Source organism: Budorcas taxicolor, chromosome 15 (assembly GCF_023091745.1).
Source record: "Budorcas taxicolor isolate Tak-1 chromosome 15, Takin1.1, whole genome shotgun sequence".
In the NCBI taxonomy this organism is placed as follows: domain Eukaryota; kingdom Metazoa; phylum Chordata; class Mammalia; order Artiodactyla; family Bovidae; genus Budorcas; species Budorcas taxicolor.
Window position 1 is genome coordinate 16,505,602 of NC_068924.1, and position 20,497 is coordinate 16,526,098.

At 38.3% G+C, this 20,497-nt stretch overlaps 1 protein-coding gene across 1 annotated transcript in view; it reads right to left on the bottom strand.

Annotated features, from left to right (window-relative positions):
* Window positions 1-20,497, bottom strand: part of ALKBH8 (alkB homolog 8, tRNA methyltransferase) — a 119,326-nt gene that overhangs the window by 80,928 nt on the left and 17,901 nt on the right. The window contains exons 4-6 of the mRNA XM_052653219.1: window positions 7,817-7,948; window positions 5,921-6,016; window positions 4,429-4,533 (exon numbers count right to left, since the gene is read on the bottom strand). Coding sequence (XP_052509179.1) covers window positions 4,429-4,533; window positions 5,921-6,016; window positions 7,817-7,948 — 333 coding nt within the window. The remainder of the gene's footprint in view (window positions 1-4,428; window positions 4,534-5,920; window positions 6,017-7,816; window positions 7,949-20,497) is intronic.

Consider the following 20,497-nt stretch of genomic DNA (forward strand, 5'->3'; position numbering starts at 1 on the left):
CTTCCATGGTGATTTTGGAGCCCAGAAAATAGTCTGTCACTGTTTCCACTTTTCCCCTTTTATTTTCCCTGAAGTGATGGGAAGAGATGCCGTGATCTTAGCTTTTTGAATGTTGAGTTTTAAGCCAGCTTTTTCAGTCTCCTATTTCACCCTCATCAAGAAGCTCTTTAGTTCCTCTTCAATTTCTGCCATTATCGTGGTATTATCTACATATCTGAGGTTGTTGATATTTCTCCCGGTAATCTTACTTCCAGCTTGTACTTCATCCAGCCTGGCATTTTGCATAATGTATTCTGCATATAAGTTAAATAAGCAGGGTGACAATACACAGTCTTTCCTAATTTTGATATATTCATTTCCCAATTTTGAACCACTCCATTGTTCCATATCTGGTTCTAACTCTTGCTTCTTGACTTGCATATCAGTTGCTCAGGAGACCAGTAAGGTGGTCAGAGATAAATTATCTCTTTAATAATTTTCCAGTTTCTTGTGATTCCAAAGGCAAAAGCTTTAGTGTAGTCAGTGCAGAAGTAGATGATATTCTGCAACTCCCTTGCTTTATAATCCAATGGATATCGGCAATTTGATCTCTGGTTCCTGTTTTTTCTAAATCCAGCTTATACATCTGGAATTTCTTGGTTTACACACTGCTGAAGCCTAGCCTGAAGGATTTTGAGCACAAGCTTGCTAGAATATGAAATGTGTGCAACTGTACAGAAGTTGGCTTTAGCATTGTCCTTCTTTGGGAATGGAATGAAAATTGATCTTTTCCAATACTATGGCCAGTGCTGACTTTTCCAAATTTCCTGACATACTATGTGCAGAACTGTAACAGCCTCATCGTTTAGGATCCGAAACAGCTTAGCTGGAATTCCATCACCTTTACTAGATTTGATCATAGTAATGCTTCCCAAGGCCACTTGACTTCACATTCCAGGATGTCTGGCTCTAGGTGAGTGACTATATCATCATGGTTATCAGGGTCATTAAGACTTTTTTTTTTCTGTGTATTCTTGCCACCTGTTCTTAATCTCTTTTGCTTCTGTTAGGTCCTCACAGTTTTTGTCCTTTATCGTGCCCATCCTTGCATGAAATGTTCCCTTGATATCCCCAATTTTCCTGAAGAGATCTCTAGTTTTTCCTATTGATTATTTACCTCTATTTCTTTGCACTGTCCACTTAAGAAGGCTTTCTTATCTCTCCTTGATATTCTCTAGAACTCTGCATTCAGATGGCTGTATCTTTCCCTATCTCCCTTGCCTTTCACTTCTCTTCTCATCTCAGCTATTTGTAAAGCCTCCTCAGACAATCACTTTGCCTTCTTGCACTTCTTTACTTTGCGATGGCTTGGTCACCGCCTCCTGTACAATGTTATGAACCTCCGTCCATAGTTATTCAGACACTCTATCAGGTCTAATTCCTTGAATTTATTCATCACTTCCACTGTATTATCATAAGGGATTTGATATAGGTTATACCTGAATGGCCTAGTGGTTTTCCCTACTTTCGTCTATTTAAACCTGAATTTTGCAATAAGGAGCTCATGATCTTAACCACAGTCAGCTCCCAGTCTTGTTTCTGCTGACTGTACAGAGCTTTTCCATCTTCAGCTGCAAACAATATAATCAATCTGATTTCGGTATTGAGCATCTAGTGATGTCCACATGTATACTCATCTTTTGTGTTGCTGGAAGAAGGTGTTTGCTATGACCAGTGCATCCTCTTGGCAAAACTCTGTTAGCCTTTGCCCTGCTTCATTTTGTACTTCTAGGCCAAACTTGCCTGTTAATCCAGGTAGCATGTAACTTCCTACTTTTGCATTCCAATCCTCTATAATGAAAAGGACACCTTTTTTTTTGGTGTTAGTTCTAGAAGGTCTTGTAGGTCTTCATAGAACCAATCAACTTCAGATTCTTCAGTAATAGTGGTTGGGGCATAGACCTGGATTGCTGTGATACTGAATGGTTTGCCTTGGAAATGAACCAAGATCAGTTTTGCACCCAAGTACTGCATTTCAGACCCTTTTGTTGATGATGATGGCTACTCCACTTCTTCTAAGGGATTCTTGTCCACAGTAGTAGATATAATGGTCATCTGAATTAAATTCTCCCACTCTCACCCATTTAAGTTCACTAATTCCTAAGATGTTGATGTTCACTCTTGCCGTCTCCTGTGTGACCACATCCAATTTACCTTGATTCATGGACCTAACATTCCAGGTTCCTATGCAATATTGTTCTTTACAGCATTGGACTTTACTTTCACCACCAGACATATCTACAACTGTCATTTCCGCTTTGGCCCAGCTTCTTCATTTTTTTCTGGAGCTATTAGCAATTACCTCCACTCTCCCCAGTAGTATAATGGACACTTTCTGACCTGTGGGGCTCATCTTCCAGATCACAGCCTTCATGGATCACAGCCTTGTTGTGGCGAAGGTGACTGTGTGACTCAATGAAGCTATGGCCATGCTGTGCAGGGTCACTCAAGATGGACAGGTCATAGTGGAGAGTTCTGACAAAATGTGGTCCACTGGAGGAGGGAATGGTAAACCACTCCAGCATTTTTGCCATGAATCCCATGAACAGTATGAAAATTAAACTAGGTTTAAACTAAAAATATAACTTTACATTAGAGCACCACTGTGACTTGATTGTAAAATCAAGACTTGAGAGTCACTGCTTAACCAGGGCATTTCCCAAATCTCATCCCAAGATTGCTAACAAAGTCATTCTGACCTATGAATCCTGGATTCCCAAGTACTTGTAGAACAAAAACAACAGCCAGGCATGAAGACTAATCTTAAGACTATTTAAGATATGGCTTCTTTCACCAGTCTCTCAATCGACACTGTTGTGGTTTTTCAGTTATATTGATCTCTTCATGACCCCATGGACTGCAGCATGACAGGTTTCCCTGTCCATCATCATCTCCCAGAGTTTGCTCAAACTCAGGTCCACTGAGTAGGCGATGCCACCCAACCATCTCATCCTCTGTTGTCCCGTTCTCCTCCTGCCTTTAATCTTTCCAAACATCAATGTCTTTTTCAACAAGTCAGTTCCTCCCATCAGGTGGCCAAAGTATTGGAGCTTCAGCTTCAGCACCAGTCCTCCCAATGAATATTCAGGGTTGATTTCCTTTAGGATTGACTGGTTTGATATCCCTGCTGTCCAAGGGACTCTCAAGAGTCTTCTCCAGCACCAAAGTTTGAAGGCATCAATTCTCTGGCACTCAGCCTTCTTTATGGTCCAGCTCTCACATCCATACATGACTACTGGAAAAAACCAAAGCTTTGACTATATGAACCTTTGCTGACAAAGTGATATCTCTGTTTTTCAATATGGTATCTAGTTTTGTCATAGCTTTTCTTCCAAGGAGGAAGTATCTTTTAATTTCATGGCTGCAGTCACTGTCCACAGTGATTTTGGAATCCAAGAAAATAAAAGTCTACCACTGGTTCCATTTTTTTCCCCATTTATTTACTGTGAAGTGATGGCACCGAATGCCATGATCCTCTTTTTTACATATATTGAGCTTAAGCCAGCTTTTTCACTCTCCTCTTTCACCTCCATCAAGAGGCTCTTTAGTTCCTCTTTGCTTTCTGCTATTAGGGTGGTGCCATTTACATATCTGAGATTATTGATACTTCTCCCATCAATCTTGATTCCAACTTGTGATTCATCCAGTCCAGCATTTCACATGATGTACTCTGTATATAAGTTAAATAAGCAGGGTGACAATATACACCCTCAATCTACATTGACTGAGTATCTGTCTTACTTGAAAGAAACTTCGCTACATCATGAAAGTATATAAGGCTAGTAAGACACAATCCCTGTCCTTAAGGAGTTTATAGACCAATGGAAAGACTAAGCTATCACAAAACATGATAAATGCAGAGGGAAAAAATGCCATAACTTGTCACTAATAAAGCCCTCAATATCATTTGATTAGTACAAATATCAGATGAAGATGCTAACAAGTGCAAAAAAGTTAATAACCTAAAACTTTTCCATTAATATGTCATCCTAGAATTATCTTCCACATTCTCTACAGAAGAATAAGAAGATCAAGATGATCTAACTAATTAGCCTTCTTCTTGATACCTATAAATTATTTGATTTCTTCCATTTTACATGGTTTGTTTTTAAAGCAATCTTCTTCCTCTCCAAAAAAACAATGTTGAGGGGGGAACAAAAGAAAATCACAAATAATAACATGTCAGTCTGTTTACACTTAAGATGCAAATTCCTCAAGAAACGGAGTGTAAAATTGCAAAGGGATTAAAATCAACACAGGTAATGGACATAAAGAAATTACTCCAAGAGTAAATTTAAGCAAAAAAATAATATCTTTGATCTTAGGGAGCTATGTAACCCACTAAGTTATGAAATTTATGACTGGAATTGTAAAAGAAGAAATACTCACCATGCCCAGGTTCATACTGGTTTATAGTCAATTGATCAGGTTTATGTTTAATGAATCCTTCCTTCAACCATTTCTCTAAAATGCTCTCACAAATGTCAGGAAGACCTGAAATCAGTAATGATAAAAGTGAAACATATTAAATTATTTACTTTTCATGTTTAACCCAAGAATGAAAACAACAGTCACTGTGATAAAAATCATAGAGCTCTTAGTTTAGTAGTCAAATCCAAACATAACAGTAAACTCACAAGCAAAGGAAAATAAAAACAAAATCTTAATAATCTTTTAAAATTATTTTGTTAACTTTATCAAATAAAATATACAAAAGTATTTTGCAGAAAACAATTTTGGTATTTTTTAAAGTAGCAATAAAATTATAAAATTTACTATATTATATCGAAACTAGCCTGACCAATTTCTTATTATCTTAAATTATTAACTTATTTTAAATTTAATTATTTGAAATTATTTCTTTTTAAAAAACACGTTTTTCAAAGTAGAACTAAGTTACTTTTATTGAGGTCATAAATGTTATCTCACGAGGCAAAGGAAATCCTTAAATAAGATGAAAGTCATAAATATACACATAAATTGAATTCCAACAAAGACGTCTACCAAAGGATTAATATCTAAATTATATGGTAAAATCTTATTAATACATTGGACTACTCATTAGAAAAAACTAGCAAAGAAGATGAAAAAAGAATTCACAGAAAAGGAAACAAAAATGGCCAATCTCACTAGTAATCGAATATAAAGTTAAAAGTGATATTTCACATGCCGCTGGGGTAGTGGGTAAGGAAGTAAGCACTTTGTGAGAGAATGTTAGTATAGCTCTTTCAGGATGCAGTCTGTCAGTGTCTACTGATATTTTTAAGTGAGCATAACTTTGACAGAATTCTAACCTAGCAGTTTCATTTCCCTTGAGCAACTCTGGCTTAATGCATAAAGAGGTGTGTACAAAGATATTTACTACAGCACAACTTGTAAAAGCCAAATACGAGAAATAACCTAAATGTCTAGCAAAAGGAAACTAACTGAATAAGCAATTACTGAATATTCAATAAAATGAAAACCTGTATAAGATCTCTAACATATACTGTGATAATGTGACAATATATGAATATATAATTCATGACATACAATATACTGTTACATGTTAACAACTATATACTTTAACAGGTTATTTGGATATAAATTCATTTATAAAGATTGAAATAATATACATTCAACTGTTAACTGTATTACTTCTGAAGAGGTGTATGGGAGTAAGGATAGTGCTCAAGAGAAATTAAATTTAGCTTTATTTGTATGTATAACATTTTTAACACAAAGCTACACTATTTAATCTAAATGAGTTACATTTAATCAACTGTTTTATATGTTAACATACAAATGACAAATGAAAAATAATCTCAACCATGATATCCTAATATTATATATTAATATTTTTTCCTGAACCAGCCCTTATTGTTTGCTAACAATTACTTACCCCCAGGTAACGGTTTATCTTTATCTACATTGTTGTTCTCATAGTGGAATTCATAGCCAAAATGCTTTACTCTTCTGTGTTTTAAGGATTTTTGAACTGTATGAAGAGAAGTAAACTATTTAGGGGAAAAAAAATTTCATTCCTTCATATATTTCAAAGTTAATTTTATGAATAAGGATTAATTTAGTAATGGTAATTTTTGTCAGCTGCTAAATCACTGTCTTCAGTAAAATTGAACGATCTACTTCATATCTGCTATTCTTTTAAGTCTAAAATTGAAACAAACTTTTAAGGGTTTCACCCAATCAATTTGAAAGAGCTAATCATATACCCTGCCGCTCACAAGATTGCTAATGATCTGGAAACAGAGTAACTAATTTGTAAATTTCTCCAGGACTTTCTTACTACATTATAATCATATAGTACTGAACAGCTAATTTCTCATTGTAAAAATTGCCTTAGGGTAGAGAGAACCAAATAAGACAATACACATGTGTCCCTGTGTATCCTTGGGGAATTGGTTCCCTCAAATGCCAAAATCCAAGGAGGATTAAGTCTCTTACATAAAATAGTGCAGTATTTGCATATAACCTAAACATATCTTTCACATCCTCCAGAATACTTTAAATCTTTAGATTACTTACAATACCTACAATGTATATGACATGTAAGACAGTTGCATATACAATACATATGTATACATGTACGTACATATGTATTTATGTATGTATACACATGTGTGTGTACATACACATGTGTATACATGTATGTATGCATGCATGTACATATGTGTGTATACATACACATATGTATTGTATATGCAACTGTCTTACATGTCATATATATATATATATATATCGCTTCCCTGGTGGCTCAGAGGTTAAAGCATCTGCCCGCAATGCAAGAGACCTTGGTTCAATTCCTAGGTTGGGAAGATCCTCTGGAGAAGGAAATGGAAACCCACTCCAGTATTCTTGCCTGGAGAATCCCATGGATGGAGGAGCCTAGTGGGCTACGGTCCACGGAGTTGCAAAGATTTAGACATGACTGAGCGACTTCACATTCATATATTATGAACTGTCAACATATTTTACCTTTTGGAACTTTCTAGAATTTTACTCAGATTTTTTCAATCCAGAGTTGATTGAATTCATGCATACAGAACCCATGAATACAGACAACCAAATGTATGTGAAACAGCTTATTAATGTTAGCTCTACAGTTCAGTTCAGTCGCGTCCAACTCTTTGCGACCCCATAGACTGCAGCACGTCAGGTTTCCCTATTCATCACCAACTCCTGGAGCTTGCTCAAACTCATGTCCATCGAGTCAGTGATGCCATCCAACCATCTCATCCTCTGTCATCCCCTCCTCCCACTGCCTTCAATCTTTCCCAGCATCAGGGTCTTTTCCAGTGAGTCAGTTCTTTGCATCAGGTGGCCAAAGTATTGGAGCTTCAGTTTCAGCATCAGTCAATATTCAGGACTGATATCCTTTAGGATTGACTGGTTTGATCTCCTGGCAGTCCAAGGGACTCTCAAGAGTCTTCTCCAACACCACAGTTCAAAAGCATCAATTCTTCAATGCTCAGCGTTCTTTATAGTCCAAATCTCACACCCATACAGGACTACTGGAAAAACCATAGCTTTGACAAGATCGACCTCTGTCAGCTCCACAAATGTTGGCTAATAAATATTCATCAATTTGGTGTTTTAAATTGATACCTACATATAAAAGCTACTTATTATTAATGCTCTTAAGAATTGTTGGTGTGACTTACCTAATAGTGGATCGAGAGCACTTTCAGGAATTTTGAGGAAACAGAATTTAATAAACTAAAGGAGAAGAAGACATTTTGCAGAAGCTTTTAAATATCAGATTTAAAGTTTTACTTACAATTTTGATTGTCTGTATCTTCTGTCCAGTTAACACTTTCCAAAAGCATTTTCTCATCCTCAGAAGAAATAATTTCTTCTATTACTTTGAGACCTGGAGGCAAGGCTTGAAGCCCCAACTCTTTCCACTGTGCTGTGGGCAACAAAATTAAAACAGTCAACATACAAAACTTAAAGTTCTCATAGACAAATAATTTTGTTCAGTTAGCCTTTTATCAGTTCACAAAACCCCTGTGAAATGGAGTATTTCTTGCCGTATCAGTAAATAAGGATGGCACAGTGATCAGCGATTGTGGGCCTCCAAATATAATAAATTGCTGAGCCCAGAGGGTGCCCAATGCCTGCAATCCAACAGCTATCAGCTGCTAGCAATTCCTACAGTAAATGAGGAACTAAGGAAATAACAAAATCAAGAAAGAGGATGCTGGCCCCAAATAGATGAAGTTTGTAGAAAGAAAGGATTTCAGCAAATAAGCCCCAGATGCTTGCATCTTGCCATACTTAGAAAAGCACTAAATTCCATGAGATACGTGGTTTTCCTTAATTAACAATCTTTTATGTCCAGACTACCTGCCCCTCTTTGTTGCAAACTTTTCTATAACCTGACTGCTTCCCCAACCTCGTCAAAGCAGAGCTTTGAGGGCTACTTGAGATGCTGCCTCCTGGGCTTGAAGTCCAAAGAATTCTCACTGAATAAAACAACTCTCTGCTTTCAGGCCGTGACTAATTTTTTTAGTTGACACTTGACTGACGGACAAGGGAACCAGAGCAGATTCCTCTTCTTCACCTGGACTCTACAGAGATCCAGTGCCTGATTCCTTTGCCCATTAGCCTGCTCAGCCAGTCCAGATGAATCTGGGTGAGTCTCTCCTGGTTCTAGGATTTCCCATTATTGGCTGATGATCCTAAGTTTTATTCAGTGGGGGAAAAAGTTATCCTTGAAACTTGGTTTCAAGGTGTACCTGGCTGCTCAGTTTAGACACAGGGTGGGATACCCTCAGTCAGAGGACTAGGAAGATTCTGCTCCAGCAGGGAACCCTCAGTGTTAAGGCACTGGGAAGGCTCAGTTTGGATACTGAATAGATAGCCTCAGTTGAGAGACTTTGCTCAGTTAAACACTGAGTAAGGTAAGACTGAGTTATTAGGGGTAAGACTGGCTTGTTTTTCCTTGATTTGGTTTACCTTAACAGAGTATGTCAAAATAAAAATCTTATGAGAACTTCTGAGCTCCGAAGGGACTCTTCCTTCCAGCCAGCGATGGCTTTCTCAGGTGACAGAACCTTGCAGGAGTGGAAGAGGCAGACCTCTAGGTCTGTAGGTGCACAAGGCTGCACTTACAGGGAAACCCACTCACATAATTAACAATCTGCTCAACCAGAGACGTGCATAAGAATTAGCCATTCCACAATTTGAGCACTTATGGAAGTCTTATACTTCACTGGGATACCCAAGGCACATAAGAGGGGGCTGAAACAACTCTGAGGCAAAACCAGAAGACGAAGCATTCAAGCAGCACACGCTGGTCTGCCACATGATCCTCATTAGCAATTTTATCTTGACAAACTGACTTCAAAATGGGAAACCAAGGTTTCAAAATAAAAAGGAAAGACAGAGTTCCAGTACCCTAGCTGGGCAAATGTATGTTACAAAACTTACAAGTGTTTACTTGATCGGAAATTGGAGAAAATCTCACCCTGGAAATTGAGGGGGCTCTTCACTGCAAACACAGTTAAAGTTAAAAGCTGGACTGGTAAAACCTTAAACAAAGGGCTTTAGTTTCTTTGTACAAAACGGTCACATCTCTTTTGCTTAAACTGTGAAATAGGCATGTTCCATTAGGGAATAATTTCCCTGTGTGGTATTATAAGACAAGGCACACAGATTGCTACCGCTGCTGCTGCTAAGCTACTTCAGTCGTGTCCAACTCTGTGCGACCCCATAGACAGCAGCCCACCAGGCTCCCCCATCCCCGGGATTCTCCAGGCAAGAACACTGGAGTGGGGCCTTTCCCTTCTTCAATGCGTGAAAGTGAAGTCGCTCAGTCGTGTCCGACTCGTAGTGACCCCATGGACTGCAGCCTTCCAGGCTCCTCCATCCATGGGATTTTCCAGGCAAGAGTACTGGAGTGGGGTGCCACTGACTAACTGTACTAACCAGCAGTTGCCTGAGCCACACAAATAAGCAAAAACTGGGAATGAACATGCAAAGGGTAATAAAAATAAAACTAGTGATTTTGCTTCGGTTTAACTCATAAACTCAGAATAGTCTTTGCTGAATGTTTTATGCAAACCTTTAAGGGCATGATAAATTAAATTCTGAAATTATAGAACACAGAACTTTGTAAAATACATTTCAGTCCAGTTAAAACCTTGTCACTGATTTCAGTAACTTTAGGTGACAGAACTGTTCTTCGTGGAGCTAAAAACAACTGTCTTTCTCTTCCAAATCTCTAAAACCAGAATGTGAATACAGGCCATGAGGACCTGAGACTGAGCCCAATTAACTCAGGCACACAAAACCTAAAACAAAGGGGAAAAAAATGGCAGTTTTAAAATTCAAACCACTGGAAATGCTCCCTTAGCCAAACTTACAGATAACAAGCCTTAGTCATCTGAGCAAGCAATCTTAATGTATTCTGTTTGTAAACTAGTAAGTTTATATTGTTACATGTGGTTTATATCTAAGCTTTTAGTAAAGCCATGAGATCTCTAGTTTGCCTGTTTATGTCTGTGTACACATTATACATATGAGATATCTCTACTTCTAGAAAGCACTATCAAAATTAAGTTTATAAATAGTTCTACTTAATTTTAATAAAAAGCACTTATATTTAAAATGGCAAAGACGACTTTCAGGTCCATGTGAACTGGGAAATATTCACTATTAGGTTGATATCTGATACTGATGTTTAAGATTGTTGATCTAATTAAGACATGTTAAGATTATTGTACCTAACCTAGGTTTAATAAATAAGACCTTACTAGATCTCTTGCAAGAAAAATAACTTGACATGAAATAACTTTAACGTAAAAGTAAATGAAATAAGAACTTTGGTATAAAAACTTTACAGTAATTCTATTTTAGAAATATCCACTTAAAATGATCTTTCCAGATATCTGGTAACTTAAAGTTCTAGAACTGTGTTAATTTAAGTGATGAAAGTTTATTAAATAGCTAAAAAGATACTGAGACATCAATTACTAAATAGAAAAACTAAAGGTAGTTGGAAATATTGTTGAAAATGTTTCATATCACCTGAGATGTTCTCTATGAGAAAACAAATGTTTTTAAAAATTATCACTGGTGTTTATGCTCACCAATTTATAAAATGCTTCCCTGATAGCTCAGTTGGTAAAGAATCTGCCTGCAATGCAGGAGACCCTGGTTCAATTCCTGGGTTGGGAAGATCTGCTGGAGAAGGGATAGGCTACACACTCCAGTGTTCTTGGACTTCCCTTGTGGCTCAGCTGGTAAAGAATCTGCCGGCAATGGGGACCTGGGTTCAATCCCTGGGTTGGGAAGATCCCCTAGAGAAGGGAAAGGCTATCCACTCCAGTATTCTGGCCTGGAGAATTCCATGGACTGTATAGTACATGGGGTCAAAAAGAGTCTGACACAACTGAGCCACTTTCACTGTCAATTTGAGGACAGTTCATAATTGCTTGTTCAGTTCAGTTCAGTTGCTCAGTCGTGTCCGACTCTGCGACCCCATGAATCGCAGCACACCAGGCCTCCCTGTCTATCACCAAATCCCAGAGTTCACTCAGACTCACGTCCATCGAGTCAGTGATGCCATCCAGCCATCTCATCCTCTGTCATCCCCTTCTCCTCCTGCCCCCAATCCCTCCCAGCATCAAAGTCTTTTCCAATGAGTCAACTCTTCGCATGAGCTGGCCAAAGTACCCGAGTTTCAGCTTCAGCATCATTCCTTTCAAAGAAATTCCAGGGCAGATCTCCTTCAGAATGGACTGGTTGGATCTCCTTGCAGTCCAAGGGACTCTCAAGAGTCTTCTCCAACACCACAGTTCAAATGCATCAATTCTTCAGCGCTCAGCCTTCTTCACAGTCCAACTCTCACATCCATATATGATCACTGGAAAAACCATAGCCTTGACTAGACGGACCTTAGTCGGCAAAGTAATGTCTCTGCTTTTGAATATGCTATCTAGGTCGTTCATAACTGTTCTTCCAAGGAGTAAGCGTCTCTTAATTTCATGGCTGCAGTCACCATCTGCAGTGATTTTGGAGCCCCAAAAAATAAAGTCTGACACTGTTTCCACTGTTTCTCCATCTAGTTCCCATGAAGTGATGGGACCAGATGCCATGATCTTCGTTTTCTGAATGTTGAGCTTTAAGCCAACTTTTTCACTCTCCTCTTTCACTTTCATCAATTGCTTGTTAGCTTTACTAAAAATCAAGGCTTTAAGAGTTGAGGATTCTAATTTAAACATGTAGTTAAAGTGAATAACACAGTAACATTTCAGTACACAATAAGAAGTAGAATGTATGATTTCATTAAAAAGGTATGAGAAATAGAATTACATTTTATTGAAAAAAAAAGTATGAGCTGGTTAATTTCATTTGGGTGGAAAATGAGACACAGGATAGATACAGAAAGTGATCAGAGATTGTGGAAACCAACGCTGAAGAAAAAGTTCTGTACACAGTCAGGATTAACCAAATTTAGATTGAAGTTGTTGAGTAAGTGGACTTCAAGTGAGCTAGTATAGGACTGGAATTTAATTTGTTAAAAGTGCTCCTTTTATAATAGATTGTGTGAGTTTCTGCGCCCTTAAATGATCTATATTTATTTTCTTTTAATAGTTTTTGTGACTTTGGTTAAATGAACAGGTATTGTTTCAGTGACCTATGATCCTGTTGTGCTTTAAAACCTTTATGATATTTCTAACAAACTTCCCAAATATCAAAATCTAACTAAAGCTCTTTTAGTCTCCAGCTAACTCTGGGATGGATGCTTTGAAGAAAAGTCTTTGAGACATCTCAGAGATGAATATTAAACTAAGTCTATTTGGTATTTTTATCTTCCCAACCCAGGGATTGAACCCAGGTCTCCCACATTTTATGCAGATTCTTTACTATCTGAGCCACCAGAGAAGCCCCAACTCGAAAACATTGTCAAGTGATTGAATGTGAACTTTAGGTTGTAGTGTATGGATAAATATCATTAATACAGATATTCCAAAATTTATATGACATCCCTAACATCTGGTATGTCCTGATATAACGTTATCAGTCATAACTGTAGTGATTATACTAACATGTTACATGTTGCAGAAATATCCAAGTTTCCTAATTACATTGTACTCAACTCTATAACCATGCTATTTTAAGTTTTGTCCTTTACAGACTATCATAATTTTGCACTGCCTTTACACAATAAAGATTTTCAAGAAGACACAGAAAGAATTTTTAAACAAACGTGTTTCTGATATGCTTAATGCTACTTAATTGCATAACAAATTACAAACTGTAATGGAAAATCTGCTTACTTCATACAGATTGAACTGATAAATGTGATTTGTAACTGACTTCAGAACATACTAACTTCAATCTGTTTTCCAGTAAACTTTTTTTTTATGCTGTGACCTACAAAATGTTGATAAAGAATGCCTTTGTAAACAAAGATAAAACATTTATATTTTTCTCTCTGCCTGCTGCTGCTGCTGCGAAGTCACTTCAGTCATGTCCAACTCTGTGCAACCCTATAGATGGCAGCCCACCAGGCTCCCCCATCCCTGGGATTCTCCAAGCAAGTACACTGGAGTGGGTTGCCATTTCCTTCTCCAATGCATGAAAAGTGAAAAGTGAAAGTGAAGACGCTTAGTCGACCTTGCCAAGATTTGGCTTCTCCAGCTGCCTTTCCTATGGACTTGATGGTTATTGCAACTTGATTACAACTAGTTATACAACTTGATTACAACTAGTTATAAATAATTTGTTCTTTAGCTTGTTCTCTGTTTCCAAATTGTTTATACCTTTATCTCTCTGTTACACTATGACTTTGTCAATGTTACTAACTACATTACTTATAAGATTTTTGTCTCTTTCAGTATGTAACCAAGCATGCAACAAATATAATGATGACTACATAACTTCAAGCAACTGGTCAAAAATGTAGTTCTATATGCCATCAGTAATTGTGATAGTGTGATCCTAGGTGTGGGAGGAAGCAGGCAAGGTAAAAGATCTCATGGATCCTAATAGGTTAAAAGATAGAGGATCCAGAGAATCTTTTGTTATCTGTCAATGAGTCTAATCTGGAAATTACCAGAAGTGACATATCAACAAGAAAGAACTTTGGTCCAATCTAGGATGGTCCGCCAAGTACCACAGGACAAAAAATGGTCATGAAATGTCTCTCAAATATTGGTCAAATTTCCGACCACGGGCAGGGACTGTAAAATGGAGTATTCCCTGCCATATCAGTAATCAAGGATGTAACAACCATCAGTGATTTCAGGCCTCCAAACATAAATTGCTGAGCCCAGAGGGCACCCAAAAGAGAGGATAATGCCTTTAATTCAGCAACTGTCAGCTGTCACCACTCCCTATGGAGAATGAAGAACTAGGGATATAATAAAATCAAGAAACGGGGTGATTCCAAGATGGCAGAGGAACAGGATGAGGAGACCACTTTCTCCCAACAAATTCATCAAAAGATCATTTGAATGGAGAAACTTCCACATAGCAACTTCTCAACACTGGCAAAGGACACCAGACACCCATAAAGGTAGCCCAATGTCTTCAAAAGGAGGTAGGACAAAAGATAAAAGATGAAAACAGAGACAGAAGATTTAGAGATGGAGACCTGTCCCAGGGAGGGAGTCGTGAAGAAGGAAAAGCTTCCACTCAATAGGAAACACTCTCACAGGTGTGTCAGTGGGGAGCTGTGGAGTCTCAGCTGGAGCATAACTGGAAAAAAAAAAAAAAAGAAACCCACAGAATACACACTTAACCACAACTACCAGCGGAGAAGTGGCTGAGATACTCGCATCTGCCACTAGCGAGTGGGGGCTGGGCAGAGAGGCACAGGCTGTATCATCGGTTCTTAGGATAGATATCAGGCTTGGATGACCTGAGAACAATCTGAGTAGGCTAATATGACATAGCAACCCAAACTATGGGATCGCCAGAGAGATGGGAAAAAAAAGGACATTTCCTACAAAAGGCTCTAATGACACGTGGTAACACCTGGTGCCTTCACAGAACAAAAGACTGCATCCTAGCAAATACCAAAGGAGAGGAAGCTAGCTGCTATTTAGGGCCCTCCTTCCCCGGAGGCAGAAAGGCAGGTGTGCGATAGCCAGAGTCACAAGGCAAGGGGCCGCTGCAATGTTGGCCCAAGAGACTGCATCTTCCACCAACCTGTAAACAGGCTGCCAGCTAACCACGTCTTCCTGGGATCCTGGAAGATTCACATCCACCAAGAGTGTCACAGCCTGAGATCAGCTTCCCAGAGGAGACACACGGGACACCTGGGACTAGGCCCTCATAGCACACACAGGAAACCAAGCAGCAGGGACCAAGGAGATGGTTAAGATGCATGGCCCACCTGGGACAGTGGGCTCGCCAAGCACTGGTCACCTGAGCAGCTTGGACCTGGGATGAGCACTAAACAGACAGCCCATCTGGGCCTGTGCCCTTGTGGGGCACCCAAGAACCTGAGAGGCTTAGACTTGGGAAGTGCACAAAACACAGGGTCCACTTGGGACAGGACCTCACGGAGCACCCTGGAGCCTGAGCAGTGTGAACCCAGAAAGTAGACAGCACCTTGGGCTGTGGCAAACCCAGGATGGTCCCTCCAATGTGAGCATTGCCCACACATGCCAGCAGTATTTGTTTGCAATGTTCCTCCCTCTCCACAGCACAACTGAACAGTGAGCCAAAATAAGTGGCCATCTTCACCCCTCATGTCAGGGCAAAAAGTAAGACACTGAAGAGACTTGCAAACAGAGGAAGCCAAAATAAACAAAGAAGGGGCAGCAACCCTGGAAGTGACAGGTGCAACAAATTAAAGCCCTGAAGTTAATGCTGATACTGTGTATTTTGGGGGCAGCTACAGACCTTGAGGACAAGTACAAGCCAGACCAAGGGACAATCTGACACAGAACTGAACCCACAGTGCCCACAACAGCTCCATAGAAATCCCTACATATATTTTTACTATTATCACTTTTCAATTTTGGAAAATTTGAATTCTTTATTACTCCTTTAACTTTCATTTTTATAGCCTACTGTCACCTTTCTAAAAAAAAAAGAAAGAAAGAAACTAGTTTCTTTAAACAAATTCCATACATATCTTAATTTTTGTGATCAATTTTGTATTTTCTATACTGGATCTTTGGGAGTTTAACCTCTAGTCTAAGTTTTTAATCTTTGCTTTTTGATATTTATTATTAATTTTCTGTCTTTAAGAGTCTAATCTTCAATATCCATTTTCACTTAGACATTTGATTACTGGCTTGATAGCTCTCTCCCCTTTTGACTCTCACTTTTCTCCTCCTGGTCACCTCTATCACCCTCCTCCTTCTCTATACAACCCTGTGAATCGCTCTGGGTGTCCCTGGCTGTGGAGAGCACTTAAGGATTTAATTACTGGCTTGACAGCTCTCTCCCCTTTTGACTATTCCCTTTTCTCCTCCTGGTCACCTCTATCACCCTCCTCCTTCTTCTCTTCTCTATATAACTATGAATTTCTCTGGGTATTCCTGGCTGTGGAGAGGACTTAGGGACTTTATTACTGGCTTGACTGCTCTCTCCACTTTTGTCTCTTTCCTTTTCTCCTCCTGGTTACCTCTGTCTCCCTCCTCCCTCCTCTCTACAACTCTGTGAAATTTTCTGTGGGTTTCTGGCTGTTCAGAGTTGTTTCACCATTAACCTGGGGGTTTTATCTTCTATGCTGTATGGATGGAGAAGTCGTGAGGCTATAGTAAGACTGGGAAAGAAACCCAGAGGCAGGAGGCTCAACTCCAAAACTTTAGAACATCAGAGAATTCCTGACTCAGGGAACATTAATAGACAAGAGCCCACCCAAAAGACTCCATACCTACACTGAAACCAAGCTCCACCAAAAGCCAGCAAGTTTCAGTTCAAGACACCACACTAATTCTCCAGCAAAACAGGAACACAACCCTGAACATTAAAAGATGGGTGGCCTGAAGCCATACCAAACCCATAGTCAACCCAAAACTAGTACTGAACATCTCACTGCACTCTGGAGAGAAGAGATCCAGCTCCAACCACCAGAATACAGACACAGGTTCTCCCACCCAAGAAACCTTGACAAGCTACTGGTCCAACCTCACCCACAGTGAGCAGACTCCACAATTAAGAGGAACCACAACCTTCCAGACTGCAGAAAGGGCACCCCAAACACAGCCAGCTAAGCAAAATGAAAACAGAGAAATCTCCAGCAGGTGAAGAAACATGATAAAACCCCACCAAACCAAACATAAAAGACGTAAACAGGGAATCTATCTGAAAAAGAATTCAGAATAATTACAGTAAAGATGATCCAAAATTTTGTAAACAAAATGGAGTTAAAGATAAATAGACTAGAGACAAGGATCGAGAAGATGCAAGAAATGTTTAACAAGGACCTAGGAGAAACAAAGAAGAGTCAATCAATAATGAACAATGCAATAACTAAGATTAAAAACACTCTGGAGGAAACCAACAGTAGAATAACTGAGACAGAAGAGAGGAAAAGTGAGGTGGAAGATAGAATGGTGGAAATAAATTAAGAATAGAGAGAAAAATATAAAGAAATGAGGACAACCTCAGAGACCACTGGGACAATGTTAAACGCCCCAACAGCTGAATCATACATATTCCAGAAGAAGACAAAAAGAAAGGGCATGAGAAAATACTTGAGGAAATAATGGTTGAAAACTTCCCTAAAATGGGGGAGGAAATAGCCAAGAAACCCAGAGAATCCCAAACAGGATGAACCCAAGGCAAAATACCCCAAGACACATATTAATCAAACTAACAAAAATTATACACAAAGAGCAAATATTAAAAGCAGCAAGGGAAAAGCAATAAATCATACACAAGGGGATCCCCATAAGGATAACAGCTGATCTTTCAAAGGAAACTCTTCTGGTTAGAACGGAATGGCAGGGCATACTTAAAGTGATGAAAGAGAAGAACCTACAACCAAGATTACTCTACCCAGCAAGGATCTCATTCAGATATGAAGGAGAATTCAAAAGCTTTACAGACAAGCAAAAGCTGAGACAATTCAGCACCACCAAACCAGCTCTTCAACAAATGCTAAAGAATCTTCTCTAGACAGAAAACACAGAGAAGGTTTATAAAAACGAACCCCAAATAACAAAGTAAATGGTAACAGGATCACATTTATCAATAATTTACCTTATACGTAAATGGGTTAAATGCTTCAACCAAGAGACGAAGACTGGCCAAATGGATACAAAAACAAAACCTCTATATGTGCTGTCTACAAGAGACCCACATCAAACCTAGGGACACATACAGATTGAAAGTGAGAGGCTGGAAGATGATATTTCATGCAAATGGAGACCAAAAGAAAGCAGGAGTAGCAATACTCATATTAGATAAAATAGACTTTGAAATAAAAACCATGATAAGAGACAAAGAAAAACACTACATAATGATCAAGAGACCAATCCAAGAAAAAGATGTAGCAATTATAAATACATATGCACTGAACATAGGAGCACCTGAATAATGTAAGGCAAATGCTAACAAGTATGAAAGGAGAAATTAACAGTAACACAATAATAGTGGGGGAATTTAATACCCCACTTACACCTATGGATATATCAGCCAAACAGAAAATTAGCAAAGAAACACAAGCTTCAAACTATGCAATGGACCAGTTAGACCTAACCGATATCTACAGGGCATTTCACCCCAAAACAATGGATTTTGCCTTTTTCTCAAATGCACACGGAACATTCTCCAGGACAGATCATATCCTAGGGCTAAAATCTAGCCTTGGTAAATTTTAAAAACTTGAAATTGTTTCAAGCATCTTTTCTGATCACAATGCAGTAACATTAGATAACAACTACAGGAAAAAAAAAACCTATAAAAAACACAAACATAAAGAAGCTAAACAACATGCTTCTGAATAACCAACAGTAATGGAAGAAGTCAAAAAGGAAATAAAAATATGCATAGAAACAAATGATAATGACAACACAACAGTCCAAAACGTATGGGATTCAATAAAAGCAATGCTAAGAGGGAGGTTCATAGCAATACAAGCCTACCTCATGAAACAAGAGAAACATCAAATAAGCAACCTAACTTTACACATAAGCAACTAGAAAAGAACAACAACCAAAAAATAGACAAAATAGACAAACCGTTAGACATACTCATCAATGAAAAAAGGAAGAAGAATCAAATCAACAAAATTAGAAATAAAACTGGAGATATCACAACAGACAATACAGAAATACAAGCGATCATAAGAGACTACTATGATCAACTATTTGTGAATAAAATGGACAACTTGGAAGAAATGGAAAAATTCTTAAAAAAGTATAACCTTCCAAAACTGAACCAGGAAGAAATAGAAAATCTGAACAGACCAATTATGAGCACAGAAATAGAAACTGTAATCAAAAACCTTCCAACAAACAAAAGCCCAGGATCAGATGGCTTCACAGGTGAATTCTACCAAAAATGTAAAGAGCTAACACCTATCCTACTCAAACTCTTCCAGCATATTGCAGAGGAAGGTAAACTCCCAAACTCATTCTATGAGGCCACCATCACCCTAATACCAAAACCAGACAAAGATGCCACAAAAATAAAAAAAAAAGAGGAAAACTCCAAGCCAATATCACTGATGAACATAGATGCAAAATCCTCAACAAAACTCTACCAAACAGAATCCACCAGCATATTAAAAAGATCATACATCATGACCAAGCAGGCTTTGTTCCAGGGATGCAAGGATTCTTCAATATTCACAAATCAATCAATGTGATATACATTAACAAAATGAAAGATAAAAGCCATATGATTATTTCAACAGATGCAGAGAAACCCATTTATGAATTAAAAAAAAAAAAAAACTGTCCAGAAAGCAGGAATAGAAGGAACATACCTCAACATAATGAAAGCCACATACAACAAACCCACAGTGAACATTATCCTCAATGGTGAAAAACTAAAAGGATTTTCTCTAAAATGAGGAAAAATGGGTGCCAACTCTCACAGCTACTTTTCAACATAGTTTTGGAAGGCCTAGCCATAGCAATCAGAGAAGAAGAAATAAAAGGAATCCAAATTGGAAAAGAAGTAAAACTCTCACTGTTTGCAGATGACATGGTTCTCTATATAGAAAACCCTAAAGATGCCACTGGAAAATTACTAGAGCTAATCAATTAATATAGTAAAGTTGCAGGATATAAAATTAATACATGGATATCACTTGAATTCCTATACACTAACAATGAAAAAACAGAAAGAGAAATTAAGGAAACAATCCCATTCACCACTGCAATGAAAAGAATAAAATATTTAGGAATAAATTTACCTAAAGAAACAAAAGACCTATATATAGAAAACTATAAAACAATGATGAAAGAAATCAAAGATGACACAAATAGATTGAGAAATATACCATGTTCGTGGATTGGAAGAATCAATGCAGAGAAAA